Below are 21,336 nucleotides of genomic sequence, written 5' to 3' on the forward strand. Positions count from 1 at the left end.
TGGGCAACAGATCTCCACAGGTGTTTTGTGGTATTCCTGAAGTTTTTTAATTTAACATTGTGAAGCTTGTAGTGAATGTACCGTTATGTGTGATAGGTATACCAAATGAAAGGTAATATTATCAGCATGCTCAAAAAGTTAAATCAAATTTTTATCTCCTCTAGATCAAAAGAATGAAAAATAGAACTTTATTTTACCGTTATCTAAAAATTTTAAATACGAAATGTACTAATTGAAATTTTGCACAGATATAATCCTGTCTATAATAATCTTTTATCAATATAAATTTTATTTATTTATCTGTTGAAGAAAAAAAGATAAAAATAAAAAACCGCGAGAAAAACTTGGAAGAAAAAAACTTATTTTTCCCGTTATTTAATCAAAAATCATTTAAGAATACCAATTTTTTGCACATGCATGCGCATGACTATAGCCAATATGTCCTATTAAAGCATCGAAAAGTGCTAAAAATAAACAAACACCCAAAAATACCCCTAAAAAATAGGTGTTTTTCAAGAATTCATATTTGGAAACAGAGACTTAAAAAAAATCCGTAATTGACCCATAATCTTTTTTTTTATTATAATTTGAATAGCGTTTGCCAAAATGTCAAAAAAAAATTTCCTCTACCTATAATCACTAATTCGTCAAAGGTCTACCTCATGTTTTAGTTTAAAAAAAAAACCTTTTATTACTTGGGTTTGAAATTTTTTAGAATTTTTTCAATACCTATGTCAGCCTAACAATAAATTTTTCTATCGATTAAAAAAAAAAATCATGTGTGCAATTCACACGTGCTTGAAGTGAAACCTTAAAAAATCATTAAAAAAAAAAAAATTAAACCATTAAAAAGTTTACAAAATTTTCCTAAAGAATAAAGCCATACTAAAATTTTTACAATGCGCAAAAAGTATAAAAATAATTTATTGAAAACAATCATTTTCTTCAAAAAAAGCGAAAAAACACGTAATTTTATCTTCTCACGCTATTAAATGCATTTTTTCCCTAACAACCTCTAAAAAATGTTATACTATCTGAAAGCTTATTGTAAGAGCTCAATATATATATATCGATCAGGTGTATGAGACATCTACAAAAATGATATAAACTCGATGAACTTTCATCCAAAAAGCAAAAAAAAAAACATTTATTTTTATGTTCTCATGCTATTAAATCAATTTTTTTGTTTGACAACCTATAAAAAAATTTTATACCATGTGAAAGCTTATTGTTTCACCTTGTATAATGATGTATAAATCTTATTTCAAAGATGTCTACAAGAGAAGTTAAAATTTTTTAAAGTCAACCATGTCGAATTTCCAGACTGAGATTACGGTACTTCTTACACTGGTAGCTGGTCATCGCCAACAGATCTCCACAGGTGTTTTGGGGTATTTTCAAATTTTTTTCAATTTAAGATTGTGTAACTTGTAGAGAATTTAACGTTATGTGTGATATATCAAATAAAAGGTTATGTTATCAGCATGCGTATTAAAGTTAAATCAAGTTTGTATGTGCTCTAGATCAAAAGATACAACGTGTGTTGGAAAAGAACATCTTTTTACCGTTATCTCCGAATTTGAATATGAAATTAATTGAAATTTTGTACAATTATAATAATTTATTTAATTACCTATCTACAGTACAAATTTCAGTCATCTATCTATTAAAACAAAAAAGTTATAACAAGTTGAAGTCGTGTCGCGTTTTCGTTTCATCTTGTTTCAAATCACTACGATACTAAAGAAGTTTTCACTTCAAAAATTTTCAACTTTCTACAACGTCGCATTAAGAAAAAAAAAACACTTTTTTTGTATTTTTTTTTTACCCTTATTTATCTTAGCTCATTATTACTTACCTATAAATCTTTGCTCTCTGGAAAACAGAATGTTCGGGACTTGCCCGTTACATTGTTTTGCAAAATTATCAATTTAAAAAAATCCATGCGTCGAATTATTTACAATTTTAGTACATATTAGTATTATATTATACAATTTGTAATGGAAAGCAAATGCATTATTTCTTACAACGCTGTCTTAAAGATCCGACCTTTTTGAAGTTATCAAATAAATCAAAGTGACAAAAAAAAACTTTACAAAAAAGGTCGAAATATTTCTTTAAAGCTTTAAAACTTGAGTTCTATTCCATATTCGGATTTACTCAAATTATTTTGACTTTCTTAAATAAAGCCGTAGTAAATTTGAACTATATTTAATCAATCCACTCAAAATGTATTCAAAAACAGTTTCTAACTTTATATCGTCATTCTTTTATTTTCCTAGTTAAAATTTAATCAATCCCATTTAAGCAACAGTATACTCATTTTAATTACAAAGTTAAAGCAATATTCAAAAGCTTTAACTTTCAAGTTGAAACAAAACTTAAAAATCATTTGCCATTTTACCATTCTACCTTAAATAAACTCTATATACTCTTGATCCTCCAGGCTCATCGTTACGTCGTCTTCAAATATTATTCTACTTTCTTGCTCTAGTTTTTTTATAAGAAAAAAAGAAACCATTCTTCCGTAGGTAGGTCGGTATGCTGTACACAGCAGCACAACAAGTTTATAATTTTTGAAATTTCTCCCTTGAACCCTGTAAAACTATGAACAATTGCACAATAACCATCACCTTCAACAACAACGACTAAGACCACCACCGTTACCATCCACTTCCACATAAACACGTTGCTACTGCTACCTCCTCCATTTCTCCATCTCTCATGATGAAAAGAATGGAAAGAACTTAAGACGATTTGCAAAGTCCTTCAGGAACAATTTAAAAACAATTTCGATACAAAAGTGTACTTAAACAATAGTTTGGCAAGAGAGTCGTCGTCTGTTGGACTTGAAGGCTAATAATCCGGGACAGCTTGCTCTGCTCTGGCTCACCTGGCTTTTCGTTCGTTTCCAATGTTTGGGTGCAAAAGGAATGGAATAAGAGCTATGGCAATGGCATGGTTTTAGCATTAAAATTAGCTTTTTGTTTTTGGGGTTTTATTACGGCGACAACGGACGAGTTAAAGCGCATTGATGCCCATAACTAAATAATTGCTCTTCACCTCGAAAATTGGATCTTTTATTCTCCAAAAAAAAACTCGCAGTTGGAAAGAGGCACAGTTTTTCAAGTTTAAGCAAAGATTTATATCAAATAAAAGAATAACTCAACGAAATATTTTCACAATCTTTTCCATACAATTTGAGATGATCATCTTTTGAAAGAATTGCTTTCTTTGAATTTTGAAATTTTCTTGTTGTTTTTTGTTTTGATTTACAAAACAACTAGAAGTCAAGGCGAAACGTCATACTTTTTGTCTCATTGTCAGAAATATTTGCTTTTTCATGATTTAATAGCTTCAAGCAAATCATTATTATGATTGTGTGTGTTGTAGGGTGTTACCGTGTTAGTGTCTGTTAGTGTTGGTGTTGTGAGAAGCAAAGAAATTTTTGTTTAGACAAAGTTTATAAAATGCACTTTGTCTTGAAGAGGAAAAGTTGTGCAGAATCATTTTCCATCAGAAGACGAAGAGAAGAGAGATAAAATGTGTTTTCTTGCACTTCTCTTGCAGCAGCTAGCAAGTAGCACATGATGTTAGCTTCTTGAAACAACAAACTTTTCTCAAGGATAATTGTTTTTCTCACCTTTTCTGTATGATGCTATCATTAAGGATTATGCGTGAGTGCCTTTAGTGTATGTTTTATATGGCATCGTCCTCGTCGTCGTCGTACACTATTGTAGAAGGTGTTGTAGAGTGTATTAAGTATAAAGCCATTCATTTAGGATTTGCAAAACGTGCTTGCACGTTATTTGTTTTGTTTTCTTCACAGAAGAACAACATCAATAGTCAGTCTTCTTGCTTTTTTCTTTGTAATTTTTTATTTCTTGTGAAATGATATATAATGAAAAAAAGGATTTACCTAAGATTGCACTTGAAAAAACTAATTTAAATATTGAAAATTTTTTTTTTTTTAGATGTTGTTACTTTGGAATGGTTTTATTAAAATTGAGTGATAAAGTAACGAGTGTGGAAGTACTCAAGATTATTTAAGAGTTTACATGAGCAATTAGGATGAAAAAAGTGAAAAGTGACTTAAGCTTCTTTAGAGAAGATTATCTGAAAACACTTCAATTAGTTCGGTCTACAAAGAAATTTATTTTCTTGCTTTTCATTCTTAATGATAATTATGGCAACATGAATTATTTCCATAAATACATTCACCTCAACTGTTTATAGGGTAACGAAATACTATTTTTATTTTTATTTTTATTTTTATCTTTATTTTTATTTTTATTTTTATTTTTATTTTTATTTTTATTTTTATTTTTATTTTTATTTTTATTTTTATTTTTATTTTTATTTTTATTTTTATTTTTATTTTTATTTTTATTTTTATTTTTATTTTTATTTTTATTTTTATTTTTATTTTTATTTTTATTTTTATTTTTATTTTTATTTTTATTTTTATTTTTATTTTTATTTTTATTTTTATTTTTATTTTTATTTTTATTTTTATTTTTATTTTTATTTTTATTTTTATTTTTATTTTTATTTTTATTTTTATTTTTATTTTTATTTTTATTTTTATTTTTATTTTTATTTTTATTTTTATTTTTATTTTTATTTTTATTTTTATTTTTATTTTTATTTTTATTTTTATTTTTATTTTTATTTTTATTTTTATTTTTATTTTTATTTTTATTTTTATTTTTATTTTTATTTTTATTTTTATTTTTATTTTTATTTTTATTTTTATTTTTATTTTTATTTTTATTTTTATTTTTATTTTTATTTTTATTTTTATTTTTATTTTTATTTTTATTTTTATTTTTATTTTTATTTTTATTTTTATTTTTATTTTTATTTTTATTTTTATTTTTATTTTTATTTTTATTTTTATTTTTATTTTTATTTTTATTTTTATTTTTATTTTTATTTTTATTTTTATTTTTATTTTTATTTTTATTTTTATTTTTATTTTTATTTTTATTTTTATTTTTATTTTTATTTTTATTTTTATTTTTATTTTTATTTTTATTTTTATTTTTATTTTTATTTTTATTTTTATTTTTATTTTTATTTTTATTTTTATTTTTATTTTTATTTTTATTTTTATTTTTATTTTTATTTTTATTTTTATTTTTATTTTTATTTTTATTTTTATTTTTATTTTTATTTTTATTTTTATTTTTATTTTTATTTTTATTTTTATTTTTATTTTTATTTTTATTTTTATTTTTATTTTTATTTTTATTTTTATTTTTATTTTTATTTTTATTTTTATTTTTATTTTTATTTTTATTTTTATTTTTATTTTTATTTTTATTTTTATTTTTATTTTTATTTTTATTTTTATTTTTATTTTTATTTTTATTTTTATTTTTATTTTTATTTTTATTTTTATTTTTATTTTTATTTTTATTTTTATTTTTATTTTTATTTTTATTTTTATTTTTATTTTTATTTTTATTTTTATTTTTATTTTTATTTTTATTTTTATTTTTATTTTTATTTTTATTTTTATTTTTATTTTTATTTTTATTTTTATTTTTATTTTTATTTTTATTTTTATTTTTATTTTTATTTTTATTTTTATTTTTATTTTTATTTTTATTTTTATTTTTATTTTTATTTTTATTTTTATTTTTATTTTTATTTTTATTTTTATTTTTATTTTTATTTTTATTTTTATTTTTATTTTTATTTTTATTTTAATTTTAATTTTTATTTTTATTTTAATTTTAATTTTAATTTTAATTTTAATTTTAATTTTAATTTTAATTTTAATTTTAATTTTAATTTTAATTTTAATTTTAATTTTAATTTTAATTTTAATTTTAATTTTAATTTTAATTTTAATTTTAATTTTAATTTTAATTTTAATTTTAATTTTAATTTTAATTTTAATTTTAATTTTAATTTTAATTTTAATTTTAATTTTAATTTTAATTTTAATTTTAATTTTAATTTTAATTTTAATTTTAATTTTAATTTTAATTTTAATTTTAATTTTAATTTTAATTTTAATTTTAATTTTAATTTTAATTTTAATTTTAATTTTAATTTTAATTTTAATTTTAATTTTAATTTTAATTTTAATTTTAATTTTAATTTTAATTTTAATTTTAATTTTAATTTTAATTTTAATTTTAATTTTAATTTTAATTTTAATTTTAATTTTAATTTTAATTTTAATTTTAATTTTAATTTTAATTTTAATTTTAATTTTAATTTTAATTTTAATTTTAATTTTAATTTTAATTTTAATTTTAATTTTAATTTTAATTTTAATTTTAATTTTAATTTTAATTTTAATTTTAATTTTAATTTTAATTTTAATTTTAATTTTAATTTTAATTTTGATTTTAATTTTAATTTTAATTTTAATTTTAATTTTAATTTTAGTTTTAATTTTAATTTTAATTTTAATTTTAATTTTAATTTTAATTTTAATTTTAATTTTAATTTTAATTTTAATTTTAATTTTAATTTTAATTTTAATTTTAATTTTAATTTTAATTTTAATTTTAATTTTAATTTTAATTTTAATTTTAATTTTAATTTTAATTTTAATTTTAATTTTAATTTTAATTAATGTACATCCTTTATTTAGATGAATTTGACTAGGCTTTCTAATTGAAGGGTAAATACAGATATCGATTGAACAATAAACGTTTAAATTAGCTAAGTTACGCCAACTCACCTGCCTTGAAACCTATTTACTTTCCACCCACAAGTTGTTCTATTTCTTACAACTTCAAGGACGAAAATATAGAGATACATTTCCTTCCTGTTAATTAAATTTTGTCAGTCAGATTTTGCCTTCGTTATGAAATACGCCCACCAACCTTTGCTTTCTTCACTTAAAGACAATCCAAAACCGTATTATTTTATAAGTCAAAACTCAAAACCTTATTCATAAACAAAGCACAATAGTTGTACCTTCATTTTACACAATTATATCTTCAAGCGTTAAGAAAGTGTAACGCAAAAACCTAACAACAACACTCTAAAGCTACATTGAGAGGACCTTGCCTTGGAATATTAACCCAACAAAATCTACACTACAAATTTATATTTGTATTGATGTGATGCTAGTAGTAGGTATGCGGTGTGGTGTGGTGCAAGGTTGCTGAGGCAGAGTGCAGATGCTTATATTTCGAATGCAATTTCCAGGTGAGATGGTTGTGGGTTTTGTATGGAATTGCATTGCATAATCCTTTTTCAATTTAAATCCCAGAGAGAGCTATCCGCACGCCTCATAGATTAATTTGCAGTACCAATAGCATTCGGTTCGTATTTGCGTAATTGCCCAGAACAACAACTACAGCAGACAACAGGTAGACAAACGCAATATGAGAGTATCTTTATATATACTAGGTGTACAGTACACTGTACAATCTACAATGTTGTTTCTCTATCTATCCGAAATGAACAACTATCTACGTGTACACCCCAAGTCACTGGAATTAACCCATTAAGACAGTAGATAGCCTTTTCTTACCTAAGCCTTTTCACAGTTTCGAAGAAAAATAGTAAAAACTTGTTTGCAACTGATTTGCAACTGATTTGAAACTACATCGCAATTTTTCAAAGCCAGTTTGGTTTCAATTTCCTTTAAAATTTTCAACCATTTGGAATTTATTTGCAACTGTTTGAAATAAGAGAAACGAATTTTACTTATTGATCAGAATTTCATAAAAAAAAAAAAAAAAAGCAGTTTAAACTTTTTTGCAACTGATTTGAAACAATTTTGCAATCTTTAAAAGCTAGTTTGTTTAAATTTTTAACTAACTGTAAATCATTGTATACTAATTTCCAACCTTTAAGATTTTATCTACAACTCTTTTGAATAAAAGACTCATGACGCTTCAAATATTAATCACAATTCGATGAAAAAGCAGTTAAAACTAGTTTGCAACTGATTTGGAACTACATTGCAATCTTTTAAAACAAGTTTGATTTAAATTTTAAACTTATTTAAAGTTGATCTACAACTATTTGCAACTTATTTGCAACTTATTTGCAACTCTTTGAAATGAATTCACTATGAAACACTTCGTATTTATCTGCAACTATTTAAAAACTAATTTGCAACTTTTCAAAATCAATTGGTAATCATTTTAGAATTAAATTTCAGTTAACTTTATATTAACTCTTTGATAGACTAAAATCTTGGATAATAATGCAGTTTTAATAAGCAAGAAACTGATTAGAAACTAAGTTGCAACTTTTGAAATATGATTTCCATCTTTTCGATAAATAAGAGCCCATAAACTTTAAAAATTGATCAGAATTGTTTGTATTGGAAAAAACTGCTTGCAACTGATTTAAAACTTGATTGCAACTTTTAAAATCTTGTTTGCTAGCATTTTTTTCTAAACTTATTTAAAAGTGTTCGCTAACTATTTAGAGCTTATTTGCCACCAAATTGAAAAAAAAAAAATCAATATAAGATACTTCAAACTTATTTGCAACTATTTAAAAACTAATTTGCAACTATTAAAAAATAACCAAGAAGCGCTTTGAAAAAAATTTAAATTTTTCTTTTAACTCGCCGAAGGAGTAGAAAGCTTGTATCAAAATATAAATTAGAATTGGAGAACAATGCAGCATTAATAAGTCTTTAACCGATTGCAACTCGATTGCAACTAGTTTGCTTACAATTTCAAACTAATTTAAAACTGATTTTTAACTATTTGGAACTTTTCTTTTAACTGATTTGATATACAAGAGACTTGAAAGTTATTTGAAACTATTTTAAAACTTATTTGCAATTATTTAAAATCAATCAGCAATCACTTTAAACAAAATTTCAGTCAACCTTGTATTAATTTTCCGTATGGATAAGGAACTTTACCTATAATATAAATACAATTTGGAGGACAATGCCTTCAACCACTTTGAAACTAAGATGCAACCGTATCCAATCCAATTTAGAAGGTATACATTTAAAATAAGCTCAAAATTTTGGAACAACCAAAAAACTATTTGAAGCTTAGTTGCAACCGATTAGTAACGTATTCAATATCAAATATGTTTCAACTAGTTTGCAACTATCTTAAAACTGAAATCTGAAAATAGTTTTAAATTAATTGTCAGTCACTTTGAAAATTATTTCCTAATGTCCGATGGGCTAGGAACTCTTTCACTCTATAAAGAGAATCATATTGGAGAAGAATGCAATATTGACTGGCTTGCAACCGATTTTAAACCAAGGAACAACCTTTCCAATTAAGCTTTCAACAAACTTTTAAATAATTTGCAATGAATTTTAACGTCTTTTATCATTAAAAAAATAAGCTGCAATCAGTTTAAACTAGTTTGCAATCGATTTTAAACCAAATTGCAACTTCTTAAAACCAGTTTGCAATCAACTTTTAAATAATTTACAACGATTTCAACATTTTTTATAATCAAAAATATACTAATTTCAGTTTCGAACTAGTTTGCAATCAATTTAAAACCAGTCCAAAATATTAATTAATATAATATCTTTCAATCTTCATAGTCCTTCCTACACACAAAAAATAAAGACTAAATCCATTAATCCAGAGTGTATTACTATATATTTTATTTCTGCATACAGATCAATGGTTTTTGAAACAAAGGCTAGCGAATCGACAGAATTGAAGCATTCCGAAAGAATCCGACCGTGGGTGATGACCTCAGGAACGTGAAAAAATATTTTCAGCTAACGAAATTGCCATACAGTATATATACCTCGTACCTCGCGTGTACCTATAGAGTTCAGATTGTGTTCATGGTTCGGGCAAAGTGGTTTGGCGAATTCCGATGTGAAAGTGAACAATATTAAATTTGAATTGATTTTCATTACAAAACCATAGATATCCGATAGACACACAGTGCGTTTACCCAAAAAAAAAGCAAAAATCATCTCTACAAAAATCGTACAGTGAAAATTTATCCAGAGAATGTAAATGTCAGGAACAAGTTCGCAGTGTTTGGCGGTCCTTTGATTTATTGCTTATTATCATTTTAAAGCATCCAAAACTAGTTCCCCGTAGTACGAACAAATAAAATTTTCCCGGTTAACAAAATGAACTTTACCGAACATAACTCCGCTGCCGATGAGATGTTCAATGGTACCACTGCCGCCATAATAGACACTCAAATTGAGGACCTTGTTTCGGTTATAGTGCCGGTATTTTTTGGACTTATTGCCATCACAGGATTCTTGGGCAATAGTTTGGTGATATTTGTTGTTTTGGCCAATCCACAAATGCGGTCTACCACGAATTTGCTAATTATGAATTTGGCGGTGGCGGATCTATTGTTTGTGATATTTTGCATACCATTTACTGCTGCCGATTATATGTTTTACATTTGGCCATTTGGTGAACCTTGGTGTTGTTTTGTTCAGTATATGATTGTGGCAACTGTATTGGTTAGTATTTATACGTTGGTGTTGATGTCGGTTGATCGATTTTTAGCTGTAGTTCATCCGATATGGTCGAGAGCCATACGTACGGAAAGTACAACAAAAGTTGCTATTTTTACAGTTTGGACAGTGATAGTTGTGGCTTCGGTGCCGGTATTTTTTGCGCACGGATTAGAGGTGAGTTCTCAAAACTCGAAGAAGTTATGTTATTTTTCTATTGTTGGTTTTAAATGTTGTCATTTTTCATTGGTGTAGTAAAATTTTGTTGAAAATTTCATGAAACATAATAGGGTAACTTCGGGCATTATGGCGCACCGGGCATTATGGCGCACCTCTCAACTACCATACTTCCAATATTCGCATTTAAATAAAACCAATGCAGAAACTTTGGCCTTCGTTGATTACTAGCCTTGTGACGATCGCAGGTCAGTGCTATTATTTGTGTGCCAAACAAAAAAGAAAACAAAAAAAATATACCGGTTCTGGGTTCCGATATAATATTGCTTTGTTTTTGTTTGTTTGTATCTCGGTAAGTATACAGTGCACGTGTTTGTTGTAAAGAGTGAAACGCAGAGTACAGTTTTGGTTTGGTTATATCACTTGTTATATTTTAACTGAAGTAAGAATTGTGTTTAGTTTTTGGAGTTTTGTGAATATGTGTATATTTTGCAATATGGCGCAGATGTAATAAGGGCATTATGGCGCTATATTATACCCGACTGCGCCATAATGCCTTTATGTAAAACTAATTTTAAAAGTAACTCTGCATTTTTTTAAATTTGAAAATAACCTCAATTTAACGTTAATTTTATGAAACTTATTTACAATTATATTTCAGAAATGCTGAATATACGTAAAAAAAGTAAAGGGTTCCGAAGTAAATGGGGTTCGCCATATTGCCCGTACATAGGGCAATATGGTTTTTTTTGGACTATTTTTAATTTAATTTATTTTTTGTTAAAAAGCTTGAATTTTTATTCATAAATAATTTATTTATGTAACGTTTTTATGAAATTTAATTAAAAAAAATGATTGAAGTAAAAATTGTAGTCCGCAGTAAAGTTATTTGAGTTTGTGCTTAGGTATGCCATAATGCCCTAATTTACCCTATGTTTGAAATTTTACAAAAGAAAAGAATCTTGAAAAATTTTTTTTATTTTTGAGTTCTGGAGAATCAAGTAACTTCTTATAGATTTATGAATATAAAAGATATTTATACAAGTGTTAATAAGGTTTATTTCGTTTAAAGATTGAAGTTCCCATGAAAAAATGAAAATGAATAAAATTAAATTTGCAAAATATCTTACTATAAATAATTTTACTAATGACCGTACTCATTTGCAATTAAAATCATTTTTTATTCTTCATCATTTAATTTTTTTTAAGCAAAGAAATCAAAAACTTCAAATAAAAATTATACTTTCGATTTGAGTACGTGAATGTTTCCACCTCAAAGGGCACCACAGTAAAACTAAAAGTGCTCAAACGTATGACATTAACAGTCAGGGAATGGTTCATTACCTGGTCACCTGGTGTCATTATTTAGATAAATTTGTCCTTATAATTATATTTGGTGGCTTAATTTCAAGGGTCACTGTGGCGTATGCGTAACTTTTTTTTTATTGAAAAGTGTGTACACTTTAGGCCCTAAATTGTTAAGCTTGTTTTTCTTTTTTTGAGTATTCAATCTTTTTCGCCATTCTTTGAAAGACACGAGCTAAGGTCAGACAAATAAGTTCATACAAAATCCTTGAGTGGCATTTCCTAAACCTTTAGAGTCTAGAGTACCAAAGTAGTCCCTAGAGCAAATAATGGTTGATCGAGCTGGGAAATGTATATGTTTGTGCAAACTGGCTTTATGACACATTATTGCAAGAAGGTTTTCTAGAGTGAAAAGAAAAATTGAATTTTGCTTCAACTGCTCCGAAAAAAAATTGAGTTTTTTTTTTTTTTTTTTGGAGCGTGGAAGTAAATTTAATTCAGTAGTACCTATTTATTTTATGTTTTTCTGTAAGCTTCATAAATTTGAAGTTGTCCGACAAAGCACTTTTTAAACAAAAAAATAAACAAATATTTTCGGAGATAGCTACATATTTATATTTATTTCATTCAAAAAGTACTTTTATGTTTCAATCATAAATCGTGCAAAAAAATATGGATTTATTTGCATTTATTCCTTCTGGCATAATAAACATGATTGACATCTCCAGATATGTATAGTACATTAGACATTAGAACTTTTCGGATTAAAATATCGTATCAAAATCTATTTAAATTTCATAATTTTGGTCAACGAAAACCTATTATAATAATACTTATTAATTAAAACTGAAATTTTTCATTATTTATGCTTTAAGGTACGACTTAGTTGCATTATAATATCAAATTCGCTAAAATTTTAATAAAAATTATTAGGAAAGTTGCCGAAATTGTTGCTTTTTTAGATCAAAATCCAAGAAATAGCATAATTACAATCTTTTTGTATTGGAAATTCGCTCCATATTGGATTTTGTTTTCATAATTTTTTTATTGAATACTAGTAGGTATAGTTGTTGTTATAACGTACCTTAATCAAAATTGTAACATCTTTTTTATATCAATTCAAATAAATGAATTTTTATCGTTCAGTCTGCCAAGTTTCATCACTTTTCACCAGGATATGGCCATACAAATGATTTTTGACACCTAAAAGTATGAATGGCACCACTGTGTGCATCCGTTTTTGAAATTAAAAAAATTGTCTTCAAAAGGAAATTTTACATAGGCAAACATTTTGAAAAAAAAAAACACTGATCGAAAAGATTTTGTTTTAATACAGTAAAATATGGTGAAAAAAGGGGTAAATCTCGGACATGAGATTTTTTTAGATTTTTGACATAAGATATAGAATATCCAAACAAAAATAGAAACAAAAAAATTAGCCTATTAGCACTTATTCCAAGATTGTACCAGGATGTTTTTTAGTGCATATCCCAAAATTTCCCCTTTTTTCAAAAAATACCAATTTTTTATAGATATGAATGTTTTTTTCATTGCATTTTTTTGATTCTTAATAATAATGGATATGAAAACTTTCATGCAAAAATTTGGTTCCTCTACCATAACTTTTAAGGGTTTTTCGGTAGTAAGTTTGCAACTGTTATAATAATATGGGTTGACAGATGAAAAACTGGTATAACTTTTTTCAGAGACGTCAGATTGTCTTGATTTTAGATTTTTTGGCATCAGCATTATATCATATGTGTATATAATACCATTTTCTATTATTGCTAATTTTGAAAATCTCCTTTCCCGCTTTGACCTTGAAAATCGCGACTCGCGGACATTAGATTTTTCTAGACTTTTGAGGTATGTTATAGAATTCCAAAACGAAGATATTAAGCAAAAAAAAATCTATTAGCATTCATTCCGAGGTGAAACCCTTATTTGACTGGATTATTTCTGTTAAAAAAAAAAACTTAAAAAATTTATTTTGCGAACTTCGTAGGATATGCGTCTGTTTTGATTAATTACTAGCTTTTCTTAAACGTTGTAAGTGTGGTTACACTCATTTTCAGGACTCTAGTATAAAACAATTCTAACAAATAGTAATATAAACAATCTTCAACTTTTTTTAATCTTTAGAGCTTTGTTGCTGTTATGAATTAATTTCTTGTAATGGTTTTTTGTTCGCTTAAATTTTTCATTTTTTATTCTTCATCATTAAATTTTTCGAGAAAGGAAATATATAAATTTTACTTTCGATTTGAGTACGTGAAGGTTTCTACCTCAAAAGGCACCACAGTAAAACTAAAACCGCTGATATGTATAGTGACATTAACAGTCAGCGAATGGTCATCTGGTTTCATTATTCAGTAAAATTATATTGAAAAAAAAGTTTTCATGTATCGGAGTTTCAAAATATAAAAACTTTTTCATTATTTGATGAGAAATTCTAGAATTTGTTATCAAATTAAAATTAAAGAAATTAAATTGAATATAAAAATTAAAACAATTTTCATTATTTTTTTTTCCTGGTGTTTAAACTGTATTGTCTGTATCTAAATAATAACTATTTACGATTTTGATAAAGTTGTTGACATCCTTTTAAGTTATTCGTTTTACTGAACTGAAAATCGATATATTTATTTTTTACAATCTAAGAATTGACTTCATTGATTTGTGGTTTCGATTTTCAAGCAATTAGTCAATTAAAGAGAAGGTTCAGTATCGCGTTACCTTGAACGTTCAGTTAGTTCTTCGTGGTGGTGGTGATCATATAAATAAAAAAAAGATTCAATTATTTCATTTTACAAGAATTCAAGATTAGTTTTAAAACAATATTTGTTGGTACTTTTTTAAAATACTTTCCCAATTTTATAGCATTTTTATTTTATCATTTAAAGTAAAAATGTACTTAAAACAAGGGTGTTAGAAATTACTTTATCTATATCATTATTCCAAACTTATTTTAGAAAATAAAAAAAAAATCATAACAAAATCCAGATTGCTTTCTACCATTAATCTCTCATTAACACGCTATTTTCAATTATGCCAGATGTATCATTTATTCCAAATGATTTTCTACTCAAACTTTATTGCGAATGAATTTATTTAACAGATAATTATATTCCAACTTTTTTTTGCTACTTCTAACACACATAAAAAAAATAAAACTGTTATAAACATTTTAATCGATTAACCACACACTAAACAAAAAACAGAAAAAACACTTTTCCAAACTTAAAAAACGCGCAAAAAAAAGAAAAGATTTTTCCTTATTTTTTGTTCCTTAATAAAACAGCAAGTTTTTAAGAGGATTTAAACACGAGCGTTTATAATGATGTGATTTTAAATTGCAAATATTTGATTTCTTAATTTTTTTTTTGAACATGTCTCCCATAAAAAAAACTAAATCTTCGATCTTAAAAGATTTATTGATTTTTATTGGTAAGATAAAATCCAAATGTGTACTAAAAAACAGCTTATAAGTAGATGAGCATGTAAACATGATTCCCACAGATTTTAAGTGTTTTTTAAGGAAGAAAAAAAAAAAGAAAACAAAATAATGATTGAGTTCAAGGGTACCATTTTCATTTTATATCTTTTTTTATTTTTCTAGTGACGTCGTGGTAATTTTATCATTTCATTAAATTCGAGGTCGTCAATTTAAAAAAAAAAAATAAGACTTTGTTGAAAACTTTAAATACAAAAACAAAACAGCTGTTTTTTTAAAAGTCTAAACTTGAAAATTAAGAAAATATTGAAATGTTTATTAAAATAATTATTTTGTTATAAATTAGGAGGTTATTTTTGAAATGTTCGATATTATTATATTTTCTTCACATAAAAAATCACAATTCAGGTTTTTGATCTCAAAAAATTGTTTATCGAACGACCTTGATTGCAAAGGAAGATTTCGAAAGATGTTTTTATACAATACGATTAAAAATAGGCGTTTAGTGAAATAAACATACTCGTGGTGCCTATAAATAAGTTCCAGTATAAGTTGGTATTTTTAATGTGTGTTCAATTATTTGTCTAAGTTTAATTGATTTAATTTACGTTTTGTTTTATTTGTGTACAAATCAATCAGCAAAAGCACAGCATTTGTGGCGCTTTTTTTTGTTGTGAAATTATTTTAGACCAAATGGTGCTATAATGATTTAAATTTTCTCGCACCAATATTAAATGTTCTTTTATCGGTTCCTTTGGTTTAAGAATCATTTTGAATCACATTGAAGTTCAAGAATTATCCAAAAATCGGAACCCTTATTTTTCACACTGTTAAACTATGCACCTCACTATAGTCATCTTAAAAGCGGGAAGGGTCGTTACTCTGTAATCCTAAATTCTGTAAAAAATAAAATGCACGACTGGGGTCGCACGAACTTGCTCTTAGAGTTAAAGTTGCTTAAATTTTTAAGAATTTTTATATAAAAATTTGGAAACAAAAAATAAAATTCGTTTTTTTAAAAAAATAAAATAATATCTGAAATTAAATTGCCCTCCAAAACAAGTATGCAGTTTTGATTGATATATTAACATGCATTTTTAGAAAAAAATTTTTCAAAATCGTTAGAGCCGTTTTTTAAAAAACTAATTTTTTATAAATAATTTTTTGGAAAAAAAGTTTAAAAATAAAATTGGTATGCCATTTTGTAGAAATCACTAATCAACATCTAAAAACAAAATTTCAAAAAAATTAAATGTCCTGTTTTCAAAATTTTTTTAAAAATCCAAAAATTATTTTTTTCAAAATTTTATTTTTGGTTTATATTTAAATTATATAAATGCTTCTTCACAAAAAGTTTCGTTGAAATCGAATAAGCAGTTTTGGAGATAATCGGATTTGAAAAAAACGGTTCTATGGCAGGTACCGTTAATAATGATTTTCAAAAAAATTTTTTTTCATTTAAAGATAGACCTTAACGTAAAACTAACATTTGAATTTTTTAAACAAAATCGTTCGAGCCGTTTTTGAGATATTTCAATTTTACTAAAATCGGTATATGACAAGTACCGTTATTTTTGGTCCAAAAAAATTAATTCCAAAAACCCCTCTGGAGAGTCGCCAAATAACGCTGCATACCAGGTTTGACATCCATCGGTCCATCCGTTTAGGCTGTAGCTCCTTATACAGACAGACAGACAGACTGACAGACAGACTGACAGACAGACTGACAGACAGACAGGCAGACAGGCAGACAGACGGACTTCCGGGACCCACTTTTTTGGCATTGTCTACCATCGTAATGTCATGGAAAAATGTTATCTCAACTTTTTTTTTTTTACTATTAATTTCTAAATTTCAATATTTGTAATTTTTTTGTAATAATAACAAGTAAAATAACTGTATTTAAAAAATCAAAAGTGTTTGAAAATTAACAGACTTTTATGTTTTTGTACTTAGGTCTAAAAAAGAAGAGCCGATTTTGTTGCACCCGCGATAGCACTTTGAACCCTTCCTAGCGACGATTTGCTTATTTAATTAAAATTTTATATCTAAATCAAAAATAAACAGCTTTAAATGTATACCCTTTCAAGTTATAGATTTATTAAAATATATTTGTATTTGTTTGTAAATAAGCTTCGAATGCGTATAAATGTTGCACCCGCTATAATGGAATTGCCCTTTCATTACTAAACTTTGTGAATTCAAAACTTGAAATTCTCTATTTAAAACTACATAACGCACTTTTTTATTATCAAAACAATTTGTTGCAAATAATTTAGTTTTTAAGAATTTGAATATACCTACAGAATTTTGGTTGCGTATCATCTTCAATTTCAAATACAGAATTTTAGCATTACAGAGATTTAAAATGCAGAATTTTGGGATAAAATATCGAATTTTGGCACTTATAGGTTTTAGCATTGAAAGGAGTCTCAATCCCAACAGAAAAGTGAATTATGTGTTCAAAAACAAAATAAAAATCCTACTTTTGAAATAAATATATTTAATTTGAAGCGTTATTAGGCCAATACCTTTCATAAAATCCATTTTCTTGATTTCTGACTTTCTTATAAACTATTTATCCGACTTCAACGAGATTTTTTGTACAAAAACTTTTTTAAAACATCACTTTTGGATTTTTTCAAAATATTTCAAAGTTTTTTTCTTGATGAATTATTTTGAAACTTTAATTAAAATATATTATGGAAAAATAAATACTTTCAAACGGCATACTTACTTTTTATGTTTTAGAAAGTTTGTACCAATATAGTAAAAAAAATTGTTTTCTTTCGATATACAAGAAATCAAAGACATATAAGAAATTGACATTCTAAGCAAGACCAAGTAGGTACGTGCGACCCAGTCGTGTATTTTGTTACTCCTGTACTGACCTTTAGCCACCAAACTAAAATTTACGAATACAAAATTGTAGTTGTTCTTTTTTTATAAAAATATCAAATTTTGGTATGCATTTAAAAAATTTGTTACAGATTTTAAAAATTTTCTGAAAATTGTCTGTAAATTTTCTGTAAATTGTAATTTTTATTTTCCACAACATTTAGTTTTTATAACCCTCATTTTATTCAATTTTTTTAATAAAACAAATTCTTTGCGTGTGGTTAAAATCCAAAACTAATTTGTTTATAACATCAGGAAATATTTGTAGCTTCATAAATTGAATGAAATATTACAATCGATGAAAGTTTTCGGCTAATACTGTGTAGGGTAGGATGGTATAATGAAAGAGGTGCTAGTTAAGTTTAAGTTGTTTAGCTCTTTTTTTTCTAATTTTTCCTGCCAAACAAATTAAATTTTCCGATAACAGCAAATAATAACAATAAACAAAGTATGGGATATTGAAAAGTAGACAAAAAGAAAACATTTAAGGAACACGTAAGATTGGTCATAAAGTGCATGGTGAAATACATATATATTCTTCGATTACATGTCTGAAAGTGTGTGTAAGAGTGCTCACCATCATAAAGTATAAGAGTGCGCGGGTTATTAGAGCAGTAAATGCTATCCAAGGCTTCAAAATAACTGGCATTTGTCCATATACCAGCAAACAGCAGCTAGAAAAAGTAATTCCAACCAAAAAGAAACCAAATACAAGTTTTACAAAAAACAAGCGAATGAAAGTAACTAGAAAATATTGAAATTTTCTCGGAACCAATAATCGAAGACTAAATTGATTGTTCCTCGTGCAAGGAGTGATGGGTTGAAAAATACTCTGTTTATTTAAAGATAGGCAATTTTATTTGCGACTTTTGTGCGAACTTACACCTGTGCGCAGCTGCGCACTCTTACAAACTAAGCCGCGCACTCTTACACAATAGGATGTATAAGAGTGCGCAAATTTCCTAATGTGGTATTTTGTTTATAACTTTTGAATTAATACATTTTTGTTACCAGTTTTAAGTTTTTTTCGTTGCTTTGATTATAAACTAAAAACTATATATAAAAAAGTAGTTAAATTCTTTTTGTTATTGTTTTATTTGGTATTTTGTCTAAAATGCGCACTCTTATACCACCTTACCCTCTTACTCATGAAACTTGGCATAAGAATCAAGTACAAAAAAGTCCATAGAAAAAAGTTGGGTGGAAGGGTGTTTTGGTTGTTTTGGTTGGTATAAGAATTAAGAATCTATAAAAAGTACAAAATTATCTTGAATGAAAAAATGTTTTTTTTTAAGAAATGATGAAATTCGTTTTTTCCCAGTTTTTGTGGTACTAATTCCGAATTTCATCATTTCTTAAAAAAAAAAACACCCTTTCACTCAAGATAATTTTGTACTTTTTATAGATTCTTAATTCTTATACCAACCAAAACTTTTTCACCAAGTTTTAAAAATTAATAAAATGTATGTCAGCTATTATTATAACTTTCTCACACACAACTTAACCCATCAAAAAAACACCCTTTTACCAAAAATAATTTTAAGAACTTTATGAATCCTTTGTCCCTGCTTTATCTTAAATCTTCATCCCGAATTTCATCAGTGTAGCATATTTTTCACATGGGCTTCGGTTATATTTTACCTGTTGAAGTAAAAAAAGAATCACCCTTGTTTTTAATCGGCAATAACTTTTCTTAGAGCAATCATATTGACTTTATTTTTATGTCATTAGATTCAGCATCAAAAAATACCCTGTGTACATGTGTCATATGATGATATTCGACAAACAATTTTTTTCAGTAAATTTTTGACCTTCACCCCCTCCCTCTTGTCCGCCAAAAAACACCCTTCCACCCAACTTTTTTTTATAGTCTTTTTATGTACTTGGTTCTTCAAGTTTTATGAGTGTAACATTTTTTTTTATTTCTTGATTTTATGTACTATTTTACCTGTACTAACGATATACATAATGTAGGTACCTATGCTACAAAGTAAATAAAATAACTAAAAGCCTACGAAAAAAAAGCTATTTATTATCTACAAGGTGCACAAAAATATGTAAGTAAAGAAAATAAGTTAAACATTTAAAATGTTAAACTTTTATTTAATTTGTAGGCATCCTTTAATATTATACCATATTAAATTTAAAAAAATTTGTTTAACTACTAATAACGGGACATTTCTTTACTGACATACCATATTTACATTATCTATACAACCACTCTCAACAAAATTACAATATATCGAAATCGTTTTTTGGGAAATTGAAAAGATATTTAAAAAATAAAACAAAACAAAAAATTAAATCAAATGAAAAAAAAAAAAATGTTCTCCTCGTTTGACTTGCAAAATAGGTCAAATATTTTGCTTTTTTTCGGAAAAGTTGTTTACAAAAATTAAATCGTTTCAATTTTTTTAATTTTCTATTTATACCCAGATTGGTAATTTTCATGTTTTGACTTTATCAATTCTGCTCATTTTGGAATAAGGTTTTTTTTTCAATATGCACTCTATACTATGAAATTTCTGACATCTAACGCAATTTTTGAAAATTTTAGAGGTTTTGTTGGGGTCTTAACATGGGGTCTTAAGAAGAGGCCCCGCAATTCTGTCTGTCAGCCCAAAATCAGATTGAAAACATCTGACTGAAAAAATATGACTTTTTTAACAATGTTTTTTCCCTATCATCTAATGGAAATGAAATACATCAAAATAAACATTTTTTTTTTTCTAATACATCTTTTCCATAACATACTTATACAAAAAAAACTTCTGTAAATAATTATTTTGTTGTAAAAACAAACCAAAGACTTACTATTACTGAAGAATTTGTTTAATTTAAAAAAAAAAAAATAAAACTGGCTTCCACCGGAGATCGAACCTTCAACTGTTGGGTTACTAGGCGAGTGCCTCACCATCGTGTCCTCTCACTGTCTTACTGCAACTTAAGCTAAAGTGTGACTATAATTTTAAAATTTTTATTTTTGGTCGGTTTTTTTAAGGTGAATATTCACAGTAAAATAAGATGAGTTTAAGTGGAATCACCTTATTTTAAGCGGATATCACCTTATTTTAAGGTGGTGAAATATAATGTGCGCATC

General features: G+C 25.6%; 1 protein-coding gene across 1 annotated transcript in view; it reads left to right on the forward strand.

Moving 5' to 3' along the window:
* The first annotated feature begins 9,650 nt into the window (after positions 1-9,650).
* LOC129913783 (allatostatin-A receptor) overlaps positions 9,651-21,336 on the forward strand; it is a 41,028-nt gene continuing 29,342 nt past the window's right edge. Inside the window, exon 1 of the mRNA XM_055992635.1 lies at positions 9,651-10,579. Coding sequence (XP_055848610.1) covers positions 10,061-10,579 — 519 coding nt within the window. The 5' untranslated portion in view covers positions 9,651-10,060. The remainder of the gene's footprint in view (positions 10,580-21,336) is intronic.

This window comes from Episyrphus balteatus, chromosome 3 (genome assembly GCF_945859705.1).
Source record: "Episyrphus balteatus chromosome 3, idEpiBalt1.1, whole genome shotgun sequence".
NCBI classification, from domain to species: Eukaryota; Metazoa; Arthropoda; class Insecta; order Diptera; family Syrphidae; genus Episyrphus; species Episyrphus balteatus.